Source organism: Phoca vitulina, unplaced genomic scaffold (assembly GCF_004348235.1).
Source record: "Phoca vitulina isolate PV1807 unplaced genomic scaffold, GSC_HSeal_1.0 scaffold22, whole genome shotgun sequence".
In the NCBI taxonomy this organism is placed as follows: Eukaryota; Metazoa; Chordata; class Mammalia; order Carnivora; family Phocidae; genus Phoca; species Phoca vitulina.
This window is the reverse complement of record NW_022589725.1, coordinates 8083523-8103603: the sequence shown is the minus strand read 5'-3', so window position 1 is coordinate 8103603 and position 20081 is coordinate 8083523. Positions and strand designations below refer to the sequence as shown.

General features: G+C 51.7%; 1 protein-coding gene across 4 annotated transcripts in view; it reads right to left on the bottom strand.

The window, feature by feature from the left end:
• The window catches only part of KIAA1755 (KIAA1755 ortholog), a 41692-nt gene extending 22253 nt beyond the window's left edge, over positions 1-19439 (bottom strand). For 2 of the 4 annotated variants that reach the window (XM_032419744.1, XM_032419741.1), the window contains exons 1-4: positions 10184-10370; positions 8822-9019; positions 3918-5241; positions 3157-3345 (exon numbers count right to left, since the gene is read on the bottom strand). In XM_032419744.1, coding sequence (XP_032275635.1) covers positions 3157-3345; positions 3918-5241; positions 8822-9019; positions 10184-10201 — 1729 coding nt within the window. In that variant the 5' untranslated portion in view covers positions 10202-10370. Of the gene's footprint in view, positions 1-3156; positions 3346-3917; positions 5242-8821; positions 9020-10183; positions 10371-19279 lie in introns of those variants that run through there. The other 2 variants (XM_032419742.1, XM_032419743.1) reach the window with 2 other exon arrangements.
• Between the last annotated feature and the right edge of the window lie 642 nt (positions 19440-20081).

The window sequence follows — 20081 nt, the reverse complement described above, 5'->3', positions numbered from 1 at the left end:
CTGTCTTTGTCTGGTGAAACCCTCCTCATCTTTCCAAGCCCAGTTTGGATGCCACCTCCTCCAAGAAGACCTCTTCCCTGCCCTCCTTAGAAACCCTCCAGCCCCCTACAGCAAATGTAGGCCTTTGTTCGATCCTGCAAGACTGAGGGTACACAGGCTCAAACTCATTGTATCCCAGCTCTCAGCGCAGAATTGGAACAGGTAATCTATGTCTTGACTGATGAATGCATGGATTATTACAGTCGTGCCTCTCAAACTTCCATGCTCCTGAGGATCCTGCTAGAATGCAGATTCTGATGCTAATCAGGCCTGAGAGTCTGCATCTCTCCCTAGCTCCAAGGTGATACCAATAGAGTTGGTCCCCAGACTACACTCTGAGTAGCAGAGGGTCCCGGTACTCAGAACATTCCACGATGGAACATGGCTCGTGTGTCTGGTTCCCCACCCAGCACCGCCTGGAACAGGGCTTGCACACAACCAGAACCACCTGGCTGAATCCACTGGAGCGATGGGCAGCTGTCCACCTGATGTGCCTTCAGCTGGGAGGCCCTTCTGCCCCAGACGCCCCCCTCGTCTGACAGCTGGAGCCAGGAATACATTAGTGCCTCGGAGCCCTGGCTCAGAGCTGCGCTGTGCGCACTGGGTTCTGAGTCTCCGGTGGAAATAGGGACAGCGAGTCAGGAGGTCGTGAGTACCGAAAGCCACCAAAAACCTGTCGCACCTTTCTGCAGCATTATTCACTCCCAGTATGGGGCGGGGAAAGGTAAGCGATGTAACTGGCAAGGCATTGAGAGCATTCTTTTTTATATTGAAACAAATATGAATGTATTCTTAGGGAGAATACAAAATGGATAGAAATTTTAAAGACAAAAAGCATTTCAAAGATATGTGCAGAGCAACCGAAAGCTCGGGGTGAGGTCTCAACCCCTGGGGCCCTGTTCAGTTTCTTCTGCGTTTGGGATTTCTCCATGCAAAGCCTGCGAAGCCCTCTCCAAAGGCTTGGTACCTGCAGTAAGCAGAGTTATGGCTCCAAAGATGCCCACGTCCTAACTGAGAGCCTATGCGGATGCCAGCTTACCTGGCAAAGGGACTTTGCCCATGTGATTAAAGCAGGACCTCTAGTTGGAAGATTAGCCTGGATTATGCAGGTGGCCTAATCTAATCTAATCTAATCTAATCATGTGATCCTTAAAAGCTGAACACCTTTCCTAGCTTCAGGCAGTCAGAAAAAGGTGTGAAGACAGATGGGCAAGATGCCAGCATGTCTTAGGCTGGTGGGAATGGTCCAAGAGAGAGGAGAATCTTGCTGGAGGGATGTCTCTGAATAGGTGAGCAGGAGCGGAGCTGGGAAGAAGTGAGGACATGATGAAGGGTGGGGAGGGATGAAGAGAAGGTGGTTGGACCAATAGGTTCAGGGCCTGGGGGACCGAAAGATTATTAAAATTGGGCTGGTGGGTGAGCAGGGAAGAGGGCAGGGTAATGTAATCCTGGGGGTGGCCGTGGTGGGAGAAGCTGTGGGAGATAAGGACAAGATCACTGAAGACGAGGCGGTCAAGGGAGGCAATGGAAGGAACCTCTACATGGAGAATATTCATTCATTCAAAAAATGCTTTTTGACCACCTCCTATGCACCAGACACACTGCTCCAGGCACCCGGGACCCACCAGCGTATGTTGCAAGTCCAAAAATCACAACAAGAGTATTGTGGAAAGAGTGACAGTGAGCCAAGTCCTATCTGCTTCCTTTCCTCTTACACAAGGCTCAGAGAGGGCAAGTGACTCCCCTGAGGTCACAGAGGAAGCCAATAAAACTGAAATTAGAATGATCTCCTGCCTCCCAGAACAGGGCCCTTTGATGGACAAAATCTGAGCTCTTGGAACATGACAGCCCTGAAAGGATTGTGAAGCCCTTTGTTACAATTAATACGGGCAAAAACAGCATGAGTTTCAACAAAGATGACCCAGAAGAGGACGGACAATGCCCCCTTGGAGTTTCAAAAAGACAGAGCACTGTCCAGGGCCCTGCAGAGATGCCAAAGTCTGTGAAGTAAAATAGAATTTCAAGATAGTAGGTCGCAGAAAGCCCTGTGGTCTCTCTTGCCTCTAGACATTTGCACATCCTGTTCCCTCTGTCCGGGACACTGTTCCCCACCCCCCTTCACCTGGATAACACCTTAGTCATGCTCTAGGACTGAGCTTTCTATTGCTTCCTCCTTCCTCCGTGACCTGTCCTCCAGCCCAAGCCTGGGCCAGGGTGCTCGCCTGTCCTCTACGGCTGCAATTTGCTTACACTGGATTGTAATAACCTGTTGAATTTTCTCTTCCACGAGAATATAGACTTTTTGAGAGCAGAGCACACATCAGACTTGTTCCCCCCTGAATCCTCAGTGCTAAGCCCAAGGGCTGGCTGTACGAAGCCGGTATTAAAGAAATATTTATTGCAAAGATGAATAAATACTCAACAGAAGAGGTAACACCCTCTCTATCGGATGCTGGTAACACCCCACTCAGATCGCTTTGGGCTAGAATACCCATCCCCCGGAGGCCGTTGACTGTTGGCTGTATTGGCTCCCAGATGTCCCTTTCTCTGGAGAATTGCCCTCAACTGAACCGGATCACGGGCTCACCCTGCATCCCCATCCCAGGATCCCCATCCTTAGGTTGATGACCAACAGACCCAAGTATACAAAAGACCAGCCCCCTACACCTTAAAATGGAATGAGCTCTGTGGTGTAATTCATGCTCCAGACCCTCATGGGGTCAGGCCATGTCCTTGCTCAACTCCTCCCCCGCCCTGTCCTGCTTCCCTCACTCCCCTTCTCCTGAGAGCAACCTTCAACAAATCACTTCACCAAGGATCCCTATCTTGGGCGCTGCTTCTAGGGAACTCACCTAAAACACGCACCTTGGATGCCTCACTGAAAGTAGGATGGATGGATGGATGGATGGATGGATGGCTATCTAGAAATTGCTTTCATATTATCCAACTTCTTCACTGGAGAGATGAAGAGCCTGAGTCCCAGTGAGGCTTGGTCCAGAATACAAGCCTCCAGGACCTTCCCTGTCTCCACACCCACCAGCATCAGGATGCTCAGAGACCCTCCCCCACCCCAACACCCTCCCCTCCACCTCCAGCTGCCCTGTGATCCCCGAGGACCTGGCAGGCATGCTATCCTTGACTGGAAGATCTCCACATTCAGAGCCCCAATCCTGGGCTCAGGCCCTGGGGACTCCTCATCCAGAGTGGGGCCTCTTTCTGGAGGGCCTTCTGGGAAGCCAGGCTTTTCCCTGGTCAGTGGGCCTGAGTCAGCGGCTGGGCCAGATGTTTTGGTCTGAGTTGTTCCAGCTGGGGAAGAGCAACAAAGAAAAGGGTATTAAGGAGAATATGGGTTTCCCCAGAGGAAATGCATTCTCTGGCACCTTCTGACTGATAATAACAGTTTACAGCTATTGATCTCCTACCATGTGGCAGGTGTTATGCTAAGCTCCTTACTTTTTTTTTTTTAAGTTTATTTATTTGGTAATCTCTACACCCAACGTGGGGCTCAAACTCACAACCCTGAGATCAAGAGTCACACGCTCTTCCAACTGAGCCAGCCAGGCACCCCTAAGCTCCTTACTTCTGGTGTGTCTTTGAACCTCAAAACAACTGTGTGAGGCAGGTGGGACCTACACGCACCGAGAAGGAGTCCTTGACCAAGGTCTGCCAGCCGGTGTGGGGCCGAGCTGGGTGTGGACTCGGGCCGGCTCATTACAGCTCAGCTCCAGATCCCCGAGACTTCCAGCCTCTTGAATGCCACCTGTGCACTGAGCCAGTTCGGGGGGGGGTGTCTCTGTCCCTGGCAACCCGCGCCTCCTTGTCACCTGGTCATGTCCAGAGAACAGTCCCCTGTCCAGCTGAGCGAGTGGGCGACTTACCTTTCCCCAAGCACTTGGCTCGGTGGGGTTTGGGAGAGTAGAGTGAACACAAGGCTTTCCAGGGCCCGTCCTGCTGGAGTGAGGCTTTCTCTGGAGGCCCCGGGGCTTGCCTTTGCCCTTTCAAGAAGGAGAATCTGAGCCCAGGAGTGGGGGATCTGGAAGAGGAGGTATTCTGACTGGGGCCAGTCCCAGGTTTGGGAGGTCTCCCATGGCCCTGTTTGGCCCTCTCTTCCATCTTGGCTTTAGCAGGAGGGGAAGCTGGGCACACGTGCAGGGAGGATGCTTGCTTTGGTTCAGGCATGGGCTGCATGGTATCTTCTGGGTTTCCCAGAGGTCCCTGCATCTTGGAGGAAGATGAACCACCTGCCTCGAGGCCAGAGGCACAGGGCAGTGGCTTCTCAAGGACGTTGAGGTAGGGCTCCTGGGGCTGGTGTTCTGAGTCGTGGGTGGGTAAGTCAACTTTACGGTTGACCTTTCTCCTCAAGCCCAAAATGCAGGTCTCCTCTTCTGAGCTTGCTGGCTTCTCACAAGCCCATTTTTTCAAGGAAGGTCCCCCATTGGTCCCTGAGAGAGGTGGCGTTCTTTGAGAGAAAGGGATTTCCTTAGTTTTGGAGAGTTCCTCCAGTGCCCTCAAAGGACATTCACTGGATGTCTCCACTTCCCTACTGGGAGACCCTTCTCTGCTCTCCAGGAGGACCACATAGTCTCCCTCCAACTCCTGGCTGGCCACATGGTCCATCCTAAAGGCCACCTCCCCAGGCCTGGCTGGCTCCACCTTGATGAGTCCTGGGTACTTGTTTCCATATGTCCCGCCCTTGCCCTTGGCCAAGCTCCGGGCAAGCAACACCTGGCTGCCGGGGGACCTGGGCTGGTGCAGCTCCAGAGGGCTGCTCAAATCGAGGGCTTCTAACTGAAGGGACCCCCAGGCTGGGGAGACGACATTCACTGCTTGGGGTCTGTCATCCACAAACTCCGGGCTGGTTATCTTGGTCCAGGGCACAGGGGCAACTCCGTCTTCTGAAGCGACCAGGCAGTTGTGTAGGGGACTTCCCTCAAAGTCACTGTTGATGGCCTCCAGCCACGTCTGGGTGAAAAGTATAGGGTAGGATGACACGGGAACAGGTTTTGTGTCCACTGTGCGGAGGTCCAAGGAGAGACACTTGATCATGATGCAGACAGACTGTTCCTCCTGGGGCTCGACTTGGAGATAGAAGTCCCCTTGGCGCAGTAAGAGGGGGTTGAGGGGGGCCAGGTGCACCACGACCTCACCCCGCAGACACAGAGGCCAGCCCTCATGCAGGAAGAGGCAGTGTGAGTACGGGGCCTGCGGACAGAAGGGTGAGGGTGACGTCAGAGAATCCTGCCCTGAAAGGCCCTGCCCATTGGTCTGCTTCCTTCCCTCTCCCAGATGGAATCAGGAGCGGGGCAGGGAGTCAAGAGAGGTGCCTAGGATGCAGCAATAGGGACCCCATCGCAGGGTCTTGCAAGACGCACGACCCCTAGAGCAAATGCCTCTCCTGCCTCACCCTAGTCCTGAACCTGACCTTAAAAATGCTTGCTAGCCTACTGGCAAGGGAGAAAAGCTCTGAGTGGCAGATGCTAATTAACAGGAGCCTTTCCCACGAGGATCGTATTGCTTGGGTCACGGTCCCTTCTCCCCATCCATCCGAAAACTTCTCTCAACCTAGATCAAGTCTGAGCCCTTCATTTTAGAGCCAGGAAGAGGTGGATCCCAAGGTCTGAATCACTGATTTGTGCAGATTACATAACCGCTTTAAGCCTCAATTTTCCTATCTGCAAATAGGAGTGACCATATTTATAATCCGATTGGGTTGGTACGTGGATTAAGTGAGATTTTATATATATGTAAAAAAAAAAACCCACAACACAATGCCTGGCATACACTAAGTGGGTGTTCAATAAATAATAATTTCCTCTCCCTTTGACATTTACCCTTTGAAAAAATGGAATTTTCCATTAAAAAATAAGAGGGTCAGTTACTGCATTTACACCATTCTATAATTTTTAAGCAGAGAGATTACAGAATGAAGTCGAAACAATACTGAGTGAAAAGCCAGGAAATCTGACCCCACCACTACCTTGCTGGATGACCTTGAAAAAAAAAAAAATCATTCCACTATTCTGGGCTTGAATGTTTATTATTTATTTGTTTATGATTTACTTATTTATTTATTTTCCTTTACTGAGTAACGACATGAGAGGTGAGGCAAAACTTAAAAAAATTTTTTTAAACAGGAGGTGCCAGCAATTCTCCATATAGGTGGACACAGCAGGGCATCCTGGAGCGGGTTGGACCCTGATCTCTCTCGATGGAGCCGCTCCACCGGGCTGTGCGGGACCCGCGCCCCACAGCGACACCATGTGGCAACAACAGCCTCAGCAAGCAACAGCCTCACTGGTCTGACAAACAGGTCTCTCTCTCTCTCTCTCTCTCTCTCTCTACCTGGCTTTCGGAAAAGAGTCCTGTGGATTGAGTAACACCGGCATAATCTTACATAATTTGGATGTGTATGTGGGAGAGCTCCAGAGAATGACACCGCAGTTCCCATTAATGAAGCAGGTGCTTCCCGGGTTGATTAACTGGGGCAAGAACTGACCACCCTTGTAGCCCGAGTGGGTAAACCAGTTCCCTCCCGTCAGTGACACTGTAGATTTGGCTGCCGCAGGGAACCTTCCTATCCATAAACCCCTCGAGTCTGCGAGTTTCTCCACTACTTCCACGGAGCTCTCTGCGGTTTACAACCTGCCTTTCCTCGCCTTCTCATTGAACAAGGCAGTATTGAACAACCCAGCAGTATTGAGAAACAGCAACGCACCATAGAGGTGGCGGTTATGATAGACTTATTTGAACCTCACAGTCACTCAGTGGGGCAGAGTGTTTAGGCTTCGTTGTCCCCATTGTACAGATGAGGACAACTGAGGCTCAGGGGGGTGAAAGAACCGGCTCATGGTCACACAGCTGAGAGCAGCATAAACAGGACTTGTGCCTAGGCCTTCACATTAGGAGTCATCTTTGTCTGTCCCTGATCCCCCACTGGACTCCATCTGAGGGTGCTGGCTGCCCCCGGGTGCTGGCCTTTACCAGGGCCGACTTTGAGGCTGGCACATTTTTATTTCCAGGGGAGAAAGGAGGAAGTGGGACAGTAACAGTCAATGGCTACTAAGCACCTACTGCATGCCAGGCTCTGTGCCAGGCTGTGTATCATCTCTGGGACGTAGGTACCGTGTTATCAACATTCCCACTTTCCCATTAAGGAAACTGAAGCTCAGAGGGTGATTCTCCAGCTCCACAGTGACAGAGACTGGTTTTGAACCTGGGGCACCTCACTCCTGCCGCCATACTAGGAATCCCGCCCCCGGCTTGGAGGTGATATGAATTCACCTATAATTATAATTAAAATCGCCCATAATTAAAAATAGAGAAATTAAAAGGTTGTGACCCTTGTTCTTGGAAGAAATGGGGAAGGAGACCATGCAAATGCAGTTTTAACGGCCAAAAAAGGGAAGTGCGGAGTTGTAGAGCTTGGCAGGGGAACGAGTCGGGAGGCGCAGGATATGCATAAAATAGTGTCAGGGTGGATAAGTGGGAGTTGGCAGCAGGTGTTCAGTGAGAATCTTCCTTCTCTTGCAATAACAATGACTGTGTATGCCACTGTTTCTGTGTGCCAGGAACCGCCCCGAGCACATGAAATGAAGCATCTCGGTCTCCTTCCAGTTCCAACCATCTCTAGTTCCGGCTCCCAAACCTGAGCTTCTAGCTGCCATATTCAATTCCTTGCTACCACTGAAATGATGTGCATAGTCCCCACTCTTATTTTTTGCCCCTGGTGTATCATGTCCCTGATACACGGGAGCCAGCGGGACCGATGAACCTCTTAGTGATGCTCGAGGCTGGGGCAGTGGGGGGATGGGCATTAACAGCAGAGCAGGGCACAGCTGGCGACGCCGTGAAGGGTGTGGGCAAGTTCCTGCAACAGGCGTCTGAGGGTTTGGTCTCCAAAGGCCTGTCCCCACCCTTAAAACAGTCATCACCTCTGACCAGAGACGTAGGCGTATGATGCAAGCCTGGCCAACCCCGCTATCCCATTTCTCTGGCTGCAGTGATTGGTCCAGGGGCGGACATCCAACCCAAGCCTGGCCAATCAGGATCCTTCCTGGCAACTTTTCTATCTGCAGCTGATGGGGAAGAGTTCTTTCTCCTCTCCAGGATGGGAGTTGATCCCAGTCTTGGGGGAACATCTAGCCTGTAAGAATGATGTTGGCAAGCAACGGGAAGCAGAGACAAAAGACAGAAATCCCTAGGGGTTTGATTGGTGTATCAACTCGGGGCTGAGGCCAGATCAACCTTGAGTAAAGATCTGTCATTTGCAGCCACTGAGACCTACCTAAAACACTTTTCTTTCCCCTTTGCCTTAGAGAGGTCTCCCTGAGATCTGGGTTCAAAGAGGTCTCCTGGGACAAAAGTGAGTCCTGAGGCCCTAAGGGCTCCAGGAAAGATCTGGAACATTCTCTGCTATTTCCATTGTAGCTGACCTACTTCAGTCAAGGCAGCCTGGTGATGCCCACAGTGCCAGCCCCAGGGCAGGCTCCCAGGGGCCACCCCACAAGGACGCCTTTTATCCAGGATTTACTCCCTGCTAGTGAAAGGATAAACGTGATTGACTCCTAGATATCAGAGAGCAAAGGGCCAAGCGAGCTTCCTGCTCCACTGGGGGGCTGACATCTCCGTTTGGGCAAAGCAACAGTACCAGGAGAACCATCCCATGTCCTCAGTACTTACTCTGAGACAAGACACGCACAAGCCCACTTCCTTCTCTGCTCACCTCCAGCCCCCTGGTTCTGGGAGTGCTTGTTCCCTGGCCCTGCCGTCCCTTCCAACTTACACAGGCTGCTTCACGCACTTGCTCACACAGGCGCTTGGCAGGAATTAGGAAATCCAGGAGGAAGCTCAGTCCATCCCCCTGGAAGTCAGAATCCAGGAGACGGAACACCTGCCCCAGGATGGTGGGCGCCGTGGCCTCAAAAGGGGGGTAGAGGCCTGCTAGGGCATGCTGGATGGCTGCGTCCAGGGATGGGGGGTCCTGTGGGGGATAGGAGAAGAGTAGGAAAAGTGATCGTAGGAGTAATAATAAGGGTAATGGCCACTTCCCATGACTTCCCAGGCCCCATATGACTAAGGCTACTGCTAACTTGCTGACCTCCTCTGCTACCCCTACCCCTCCTTCAGCCCCTCCAGCCATAGTGGACTTCTTTCCTGTTCCTCAAACACACTGGGCACCATCCCACCTCAGGGCCTTTGCACTGGCATCTCCCTCTGTCTAGAATATGCTTCCTCAAGACATCCTCATTCCCTCACCTCTGGCAGTCTTTGCTCAGTGTCATCCACTGGTCCAAGGTGGAGTGGAGGAATGATGGGGGCATTCAGGTCAGGGCCAGAGGGAACGGGGAGGTCAGCATCCCCAAATCCCACCATCTGACAGACCTGCACACCTGCAGGTTGAAGCTGAGCCATCAGTGAAGCCCAACCTGTAGTAAATGTGCAGGTGCATCAACATGCAGGTGCGTGAACGACAATAAATAATTGCTGTTTTTTAACACCAAGCTTTGGAGTGGTTACACAGCAATAACTGATTGATATAAATTAATATAATTGATACATGAGCTCACAGATCCAGACTCACATAACGAGCTGCCTCTTGGAGACCTTCCCTAGATGTCCACCAGGCACAGATCATCAACACGTCAAACCCAACTCAATATGTCCCTAAACCCACCCCTCCCCCATGTCCCTACCTCAGTGATGGCCCCACAGTCCAGTCAGACTCCCAGGCCAGAAATCTGCTCATCATCCTGCCCTTCCTCTTGCCTCCTCTGCTCACACACAACCCTCAGCCACGTCCTCTACTCTTCCCACAGCCAGCAGCTCACCCACCAGTTCTGCTCTGCTCCCCTGTCCCTGCGCTGACCCAGGCCTGACCCCTGTCTCTTCCACTGACTCCCCTCCCCATTGCCACCCAACCTTAGGCAGCCTCACTTCCAACTATTCTGGACCAGGCACCCACAGTGATCTTTCTCAAATGCAAACCTGACCACGGAAGTATCCCCACTGCCTTCAGGAAAGTAACAGCCTCTGGGTATTCAGGTCCCCTGTGACTTTGGCATTGGCCTCACTTCCCCTCCCACCCCCAAGCCCGTCTGCCTCTCTCATGCATCAGCCACAGCGTCACCTGCATTCTATGGCTTACCTCCAGGCCTCTGCACATGCCGTTCCTTCCTCCCAGGATCCTTCCACTTCCACTCCCTCTTCACCTGGCTAACTCCTTCTCATTCTTCAAGAGTTGAGTCAGCCCTCATTTGTTCCATGGGATTTCCCCTGACTTCCCTCCCCCGCACTCCCAGGCCAGGTGTCCCCTCTCCTGGGCCCCATCATAGAGGTTCCCATGCTGATTGCCGTCTCCCTTGAAGACTCTGGGCTCCTTGAGGACAGGGCTGGTAAGCAGAATAGTGGCCCCCAAAGATGCCCGTGTCCTAATCTCCGGAACCTGTCAGTCTGTTTCCCCACAAGGCAAAGATGGAATAAGCATGGAGAATCAGCCGGCCTTAAGATAGGGAGAGTATCCTGGATTATCCAGTGGGCCCCATGCAATCACAAGGGGTCTCCAAAGTTCAAGAGGGTGCTGAAGAGGCGAGAATCGGGGGCGGGAAATGTGACGTCGGAAGAAGGATCAGAGAGATGCCATGTTGCTGGCTGTGAAAATGGAGGAAGAGCCCAGGAACGCGGGCTGCTCCTAGCTGCTAGAAAAGGCAAGCAGATTCTCCTCTAGAGTCTCCCGAAAAGAGTGCAGCCTGCCAACACCTTGGTTTGAGCCCAGTGAGACCCGTGTTGGACTTCCAATCTATAGAACTGCAAGATAGTAACTGGATGCTGCGTTAAGCTACGAAGTCTGGGACCATGTGTTTCAGCAGCACGGGAACTGCCACAGCGGGGGGCATCAGCTCCTCTTCCTCCGGGGTCTCCTGTTCCTGGCACGGGGCCTGGGCCAAAACAGGTGCTCAGTAAATGCCAAGGAAGGACAAACAAAACGTCCCTCTCTGAACCACAGGTTTTTCCATCTGTAAAACATTTTGGACAAGACCAGAGGTTTCCAGTCCGGAGTAGTAATAGAACCCATGGGTTATGATTTTCCACTCTTAAAATGCCTAATGGAAGCCATTCTGGTTGGCCCAGACTGCTTGCAAGCTCTGGGTCCATCTGTCACTGAGGGATGTAAAGCAAGATGAGAATAAACTAGAATCCAGAGTAAACGGAGCTTATTTGGGGCAGAAAAATCATTTTTACAAATGAGGTCCCTTCAGACAGGGAGATAAAACACGGGCTTTGAGGAGGAGGAATATGGCACTTCTCCATCCCAGCAAGAGTCCAGTGCCAGGAGGCTGTAACACAGGGGACACTAGCCCAGGGTCACTGGACCAATGTCAGGGTCACCACTCTGCCCCCGCACCCACACAGCACTGGGCACAGGGTAGGGCCCCCATCACTAGTTGTGGAAGGAATGTATGTCTACAACCCCCATTCTGAAGGAAGGAGGGTCTCACCACTGTCATAACGTAAACGTGGTAGGGATGATGTACCGCAAGTTCTTGATGTCAAAAGTGTGCATGCCCAGGAAGGGCTACTTTCACATTGAGGTGCCAAGCAAGGTCAGGGACAGGGAGAGGGGCGTCTTCAAGTTGGCAGAACAGGGAAAGGCTCATCTGGCCTGGCCACCTCTTCTAATGCTCTTCCCCTCCAAAACAAGGCCAAACCCTGAGAGTTTTCCCCTACCCACGCCATCTTGAGGACAGCAGTGGGAATGGAAACCCAGAGTTAGAGGACCCTGACTGACACCTGTGAACACACAGACACACTAAATCAATGAAGCCAGCACCCCTTCCCAGCCCTCCCCACTCCACCCCGCCTCTCCTGGGACACTTGCTTTCCCGGGTTCCACAACACTGTGCCACCTTGAGTAGATGCCTTCCCTCTCTGGGCCTTTCCTTGTGTGCACGTTGAGTTGGGCTAGGTTTGTTTCGTTTTGCTTTTTGGAAATTTAATCATTTGCTGGCATCTTCATGAATTTTAGCATATCCAAGTACCATTTGTACTGCTTTTTTCCCCCCCCAAATCACTCACCAAAAATACTTATATAATTGCATTTTAAATGGAGACTCTAGGCCACCATACTGGTCATGAGAATGCAACCAGACTGCCTGAGTTCAAATCCCTGCTCTTACCAAGTGGTAAGTGCTTATGTGACCTGGCAAGTTGCTTAGCTCTCTCTGCTTCAATTTCCTTACTGGGAAAACTGGAATTTGTGGTTGTACGTGCCTTAAACAGTTGAGCGAGATGGAATGAGATAAGACACGGAGGGTCTCTGCACAGGACCAGCACTTAGTAGGTGCTCAATTCAGCAACAGCTATCACTGCTATGCTCGTGGCCATTACTATGGTTATTATTACGTCATCGCTTTATGGGGAAAATCAGCATCAACTGGCACAAATGGAATGGAACTTCAAAGATAAACCAATGATGCATTGGGCGGTTTTTGTATTATTTTATTTATATAAATATATTTATATTTATCATATACATTTATTATTATAGCTACAGGAGAGACCTTACATTAGTACATATTTCTATAAATAATGCAATATATAACTATATGCTAAATACACACTTATTATATAAAATATATTTCATTCTTACTGTTTTAGTTCTATAAGTAAGCAATGAGAACAAACACATAAGTTCTAGGACATCTGGTCACCTCCTAAAGGCTCATCAAGTTTCTCTTTCTGTCTTCCAAAGCAAGCTTGCCATGCATTAGAAAGGTGGTGAAGACATCTTATTGTGAGAGGGGGGTTTTCTCTGGGGGTCCCCAGAATATCAGAGGGAAGTGCAAAGGGCCTGAGTCGCCCACCACATGACTCTGTGTTACTTAGCTCTAGCCTGTGACAGCCTGTGTCCTGACTGTGGTTTGCATGCCAACCTCGGGGCATCTCTGCCTTGATGTGCCTCAGTTTACCCATCTGTAAACGGGGAATCTAGAGCCTATCCTATCTTGCTCAGATGATTCTTCTGCAGATGCAGGGAGATGATGCATGCGGAGGTCCTGAGAAAAGGGTAAGTTTCTGCTGCATTTTTTATGATTTTTTTGTTTTTGTTTTTACTCCTCCTGTCCGACAAAGCTAGAGTCCGCACCTCTGTGTGAAGCCATGTGCCCCTCCTGACCCCCCTTCCTGAACCCACTGCTGTCACCCCAAGAATAACAACAGCTTCCAGGCACCTGCTATACACCAGGCCCTGTGCTCACTCACATTCTCTTGCTTAGCCACACAATGGCCCTGGGGCAGAGAAGAAACATCCCGCCCTACAGATAAAGAAGCTGAAGCTCATCTTGTCCAAGATTGCTGAGAGGAGGAGAAAGACGGAGCCACGATCCAACCCAGTCTTGGCCAGTCAGGCCCGCCGTCTTCCCCTGCCCCCTGGTGCCTTGCCCGCCTTGGGGCCAGCAGCAGCCACCAGCCTTCAGGGTGGCCTTCCCAGCCGCCTGGCCTGCAGTGTTTCAAGCTGTTTACTTCTCGCAGACTAAAGCTCACAGATGGGATGCCTTTGGCTTTCACAAATGGGCTCACTGGCTGCACACTATAATGATTTAAGGGGCAGCCAGTAAAAAACAAGAATGTTCCGAGTTAATGGGACTCCAAGCTCTTACCCCAGGGGTTCATAAGCTGTCCAAGTATGGGGGTGAGCACACAGTGTGGGAGCCCAGGAGCCTGCAGGAAGGAAAGCTGGCCCCTCTCCACTCCAAACCAATCGGGCAGCCCAGCCTGGGCCCTCAGGAACCCAAACACCGCTGGCCAGACACGGGCCCCTCAAAATGATTTCCGTGAAACTTAATCGACGTGTTTCCATTCCTCCCCAGTGAGCACAGCCAGGCTGGGTCTTTAACCGTTCCTTGCAAGAGCCAGCGTGAAGCTGAAAAGGGAGAAGGCGAGACCAGCCAAAGCCGGTCTGCAGCCCTCCAGCCCCTCTCCAGCAGCAGAGAAGGAGCCCCCGAGGGGGACCCCCGCAGACCCCACTGCCGGGCTGGAGCCTGGACGATGCTCATGGGCCTTCTGGATGGACCCGAGGAAACTGCTACGGTGCTGACAGAAAAGTGTCTGTCCCCAGCGGTTCCCTCTGGGCACGGGAGTGGGAAGGGGTGGGGGCGGGAGGTTTCCGCACTTCGGTGTCAGCGTTTTGCACTGAGCTTCCATTATTATTTTATGAAGTAAAATACACAAGGTTGATGGGTTTTTACCTATGTGCCTATCCCCGTGACCACTGCCCAGATCAACATACAAGATTTCCACCACCCCGGAAAGAGGCTCCCCGCCAGGCAACTCCCTCACCCCAAAGGGAACAACTCTTCTGACTATTGGAAGTTGCTAAAAGAAAAAATTCCCAGACAGTGTAATCTCCACTGCGCAAAAATGTGCGTAAGCTAAGAGGTCTTGGAAGAAAGTGTTAACTGCCCTCACCCCCTGAGCGCCGTGAGGGGCAGGGGCCTCATAAGTCACCGTTTTCCTTTTCTTCATAGTTTGCTGGATTTTCCGACCATTCTGTAACCAGCCTGTGTAGCTTTTATAATCAAGGGGGAAAATAAAAGTGCGATTGTGTGTGTCTTTAAGGCCTGTTCCCTTTTTTAAATGGGCTCACCAGATGTTGTTAGCTGGGCTTTCTGAGATGTGTGCCGAACTCTTCTTAAAGGCCCAGATTTATCCATTTGCTCCACCAGGCAAAGCTTTGAGCATCACTTAGCATCAGCGCCTCCTAGCTTGGGAAGAGAGAGGGCTGCGAGAAACTGAGGTAGGCAGTGTCCCGGGGCTGCCGTCATCCCCTGCTCTCCTCTGTGGTAGGGACGCTTAGGGAAGGTGAGATTCCACCCTTGACTCACAGGGTGACCGTGGCCTCAATTTCCCCATCTGTAAAATGGGGGTGTTGGGCTTATCTGTCTATCTCTAAGGGTGCTTCCAGCAGGGCCATTCTAGAATTCAAGGTACAATCAGGTGCAGGAAGGTGTGGAGCTGGGACATGGTTTCTAAATGGGATCAGTTAATCCTCAATTGAAGGGAAAGTTTGAAAAGATCTGTTTCATCCACAATGAAACTCAGCCCAGGAAAAATCTACACCACCAGCCACAGACACAAATGCCCACAGGGGACTGAAAGGTGACATGGAATACAGAAGTGTGAGAAAATAACCCCTCTAGCCCCTTGGTGAGTGGCCCCTAACAATCAGCCTCAGTGTCGGGGAGGCAATAGGGAGTAGTGGGGCCTGGGGCACATGTCCCACCTCATCAGCTCCAGCCCAGTGTTGCCTTCGCCCAACATTGCTGGATTTGCTGATATTTTAGTAAAGCCTCCCCATGTTCTAAAGGTTAACCAAACCACACACATCTGAGAGCCAGATATAGCCCAGTGGATATCAGCTTGGGACTGCCAGGTTCAGCTACCTGGGAACTTCCTCTTGAACTTCTCCAGGCTGGAAATTCTAAAAGCAGTGTTCTGTTGCCCTGGCTGCCAGGAAGTTGTTGCTCGTGTCCAACTAAAACTTCTGCTGCTTTAAATCCTTTTTATTTTTGTGTGGGTGGAAGCATGAGTGAGAATTGGCTCCTTATAAAAAAAAAGAGAAAGAAAGAAAGAAAAAAGAACCTTTCAGAAACTGGAAAAACAGCCCAGATGCAGTGAACTAAAAAGCAAGTGGGTGTTAGAAGACCCACATTCAAGTCCAGCTCAGTCATGTGTCATCTGTGCGACATTGAGCAAGTCACTTCACCTGTCCGGGGCTTAGTTTTGTGTTTGTTCTTTTCTCTCCCTGCCCCTTTTGCCCTGGGGCTCACCATCACCCACCCAAAACACATAATGATAATAATAGCAATTATAACTAGAGCTTCTTCTTGAGCAAACTTCTGTATCAGGCTTTATCCTAAGTGCTTCTCATTATTTTATTAACATTATTTTATATCATCTTCCCAACAATTCTATGGGATGGGTATTTTTATTCCCATTTTACAGGTTAAGAAACTGAGCCCAAGGATCTATCACCAGTAAATGGTAGGGCTGTGGTATGAACATGGCCCATCACCACCAGCTCTTCTGCCCCTTTCCCCAGGCCTGGCTCTCCTCTGGCCACCACAATGGCCTTTTAACACGCAGACGCGACTGTGACCCTCCACTGCTCAACAACCTTGAGTGGCTCTCCACTGCCTTAGCACCTCAGCCTGCCCCTAGTGGCCATCAGTCCACAGCAGCGTACCTGTCCTGCATCCTCTAACACACTTGACACTCTTAGCCCAGGACTTCCCAATCACCCATGTGCCACACGCATGAGTTTTTCTTGCTGTTCATACCTCCTAATTTATTTTACTCGACATTGATTATTATTTACTTCACATTTGTCTTCTTGTCAATTCATTTGTCAATTCATTTCCAACTTAAATCCATGGATTTTTATTTATCATCATGTGCTTGTGCTGCCTAAATCACTTCCTACCACTCACTAAGATGAAAAACTGTAAATAAAAATATTCATCTAAAGTCTCCCTACCCAGGACCCACGGCGGGTGCCCCACTTTGAGAAGCACTGCCTGAGCTCGTGTGTGCCCCCTCCCTGGACTGGGTGAGCTCCTTTCCACCCTTCAGAGCCCCGCTCAACCCACATCTCTTCGCTTTTCACAACACATATGCTTCCAGGCAGAAAGAGAGACTCCCATTGCCTATCACCCAGCCTGGAAATGCAGCGAGCAGGCACTCGAAGCCCCCAGGGCAGGGACCAGGGCTTACTCTTCTCACACTCAGGTCCTTACACGGGGCCGGGCACATAGTGGGTGCCTTGGGGGAGTACCACAAAGTAGGTACTTTGGCAATGTTGAATAAATTGGATTCAACCAGCTTTTCTCAAAGCTTGGATGACCCACAAGATGAATTGGGGAGGACATGAACTCGATGTGAGATCACAGAAAGTTACCCCAACTCGTTTGGTCCTCCTGAGAACACCAAAGAGAAAGTCTCAGTTCAGTGCCAGGATATCTTAAAACACCTCTCAGACACTCAGTGATTACTCCTTTTAACAAAAAGAAAGCAGTCCTCCGTCTTGGAATCATCCAGAGCCAACCTCATCGAGCCAGAATTTACTAACACAAATTTGCCTTCATTGTATACATTTTTACAGTTACCTTGTGTTTATGACAATGGATACTGATTTTTCATGGTGGTGATATAAACTGTCTTATTTAAATGTATGTTTAAATGTATAAGGTAAGTTGATTAAAAGAAAAATATTAAGCAAAGAGTAATTTTGATTTTGTTCTTTCTTCATAATACCTTATTCAGTAAGTGAACATGCAAAGATTGTTACGATAGAACTAAAAGTTCGGGAATGTGAAACCGGATAAGCCCAAAGCCCCTTTGTCATAAGACGCTCTGACACTGGGCTGTCCCAGAGCACGAGGTAGCCTTAAATCAAATCATCCCGGGAAAAGAACAACTGTGATGGAGCCATGAAGGAAAGATACATGGCTAGAGTGGGAGCCAGGGAAACTGGGAAAGGCTTTCCTGAGGACGTGATACTTGGGTGGAGATTTACAGGATGGATAGGAATTCTTCAGGTGAAGGGGTACCACCCAGCAGGAACAGCATATGCAAAGGCCCTGTGGCAGGAGGGAACATGAAAGATAAGAAGTTCTGAACCAAGGTCAGAGTGGCTCAAGTACCGAGGTGGGGCCAGAGAGGTGGGCAGGTGACAAAAGTGGGAGAAAACCTGTCCATCATGCCTATTTAGGAAAGAGTTGCTCAACCTTTTCGGGAGCCACCCAGGGCCTGACTCTTGATCTGAGGGTCTGGCGTTCAGCAAGGAGTTTCTGGATTCTGAAAGTAATAACTGAGTTAGGTCCAAAACTGGTGAAGGTTTAGCAAACACTACTTGGTGCAGGTGTGGTTCTGGGGTGGCCAGGACAGCTGAAAGCTGTTCAGAATTCAGGCTGTCCTATTTCCCACTTCCTGGTCGGGTGACCTTGGGCAGCCACTGAAGCTCCCAGAGCCTCAGGTCCCCATCTGTGGGGTGGAGATACCAGCAGGTCTGTTTTTAGGGCTGGTGTGAGTTACACGAGCTCCTGCATGTAAATGGCCGGGCACAGAGCCTTGCCTGTGACTGAGAGCCGAAGAACCACGAGCTTACGAAGATTTCTGTCAAACAGCTTGGGCAGCAGTGTGTGCTGTATACGTGTCCTGCTGGTGTATGGATCTAGCAGCCTGGTTTTGCAATATGTCTGTGGTGTGGATGCCCATATTTTAGCAGTAGGGACAGCAGGTGGGCAAGCCGTGTGTGTGTCAGAGGGCACGTGTGTTCAGCCGTGTGAGTCAATGGGAACACGCTTTGGTGTGCTCTGCATGGGTGTATACCCACCTAAATAGAATTCTTCTGCACTGAGTGAAAACCCACACAAATTCAACATGGCCCATCAGTCAAGGGTTAAAGCCTCCGCCTGTCTTCACAGCACTTTTCCAAATCCCCATTGCTCCCGGGAATCTGCCTGGGTCTCCTGGGTCTGTTGGGAGCTAGGCTGCGATTCACTGAAAACAGACTTTTCTTTCATTCCCTGTTCCCAGATACTGGCACGTACACACACACACCTCTCCCAGAGCATCTCAACCTCATCAAGGGGCCAGCCGAGGAAGCCACAGTATGGAGGTATCACCCTCCTTCTCCCCCTCTCCTAGGCCTACCTCCCCCTACCCCGTTCCCACGAGACCACCTCATGTCAGGACTAGGTGCACATCTGACTTTTCTGCCCTGAGTCTAAAGTGGCAAAACCACCCCAAGTTTTGGTGAGCAACTCCCTCCTCTCCACTGGGCACTGGGAGGGGCCTTGAACCCCCCCATCTCCATCCACACCCTGTGTGGATGGAGTGGACATACCTGGCCCTGAGTCCAAAACGCAACACCACCCCGCGTTTTATCTAAGGCCCAAGGGCTAGGGTTCCAGCTCTGATCTGTGCCTGGGATGGGGCGACATCAAAGTTCACAAGTCATCCAATCTTATCCATCCACTTCACGCCCAGAGAGGAGAAAGGACATGGCCAGAGGGGGATCCCGGCACCCCCACCCGCATACCGCCCCCCCCATCCTGGTGGGAGGCACTTAACACAGACCCGCGGTGAGGTACTGAGGGTCATAGCATAAAACGTCGGTGTCCGCCCTGGACACCCCCACAAAAAGGGGACAGAGCCAGGTGGTCCAGGCCTTGGCAGGCGTTACCATGGTGACGGGCTGCTCCTCTCCGGGGCTCGGGATCAGTCTGTCCGCAGGTCGGTCTGTGGGGCGCGGCCCCCTCCAAGCACTGGAGCGAGCAGAGCGGGCTGGCTGGGGAGGGGAGGCCGGCGACACAGGGAGAGAGCCCGACAGAGCCGGCGAGACGAGACTGGAGGCAGGGCGAGGCGAGCGGGGGGCCGCGGGCGGCCGCAGGGGCGGGTCGGAGCGCTGCTCCCCGCGCGGGACGGGGCGGCGCGACGGCGGCCCCTTTGTGGCGGCGCCTGGCCCGCGCCCCGCCCGCCGCGCGGGAGGACAAGCAGGCGCCCCCCTCCCGGTCCGGGCCGCGCCGCCGCCCAGAGCAGCTGGGCCGCCTGCCGCCTTTCCGCCCACCCCCCTCGGCCCCGCCGCCCCGCCGCCCCCGCCGCACCGACGGCCCGGCCAGGCCCCCGCCCCGGCGCCGCACCCACGGCTAGGCGCGCACCGCTTCAGCCTCAGCCCGGGGTTCGAATCTCCGCCTCGTCCACTCGCCAGTTGTGGGATGGGGCAAGGCACAAAGTGTCTTAAGCCTCAGTTTCCTTATCTGTAAAATGGGGATGATGCTACTGATGCTGCTGCTGAAGCTAGTACCTGCTTCTTAGACTGGGTGGCGAAGAGTAGGCATCTGTCCCAACTTCTTGCCCCTGTGAAGCCTACACCACCCACCATCAGGATGGCCCAATTCAAGACTTAGAAGTGATGGGGCTGGGGCTGTTCGCGAGTTCTGATCTGTTCTCGCAGATAATGACGAGCTTTGTGGCCTTGGTCAAGC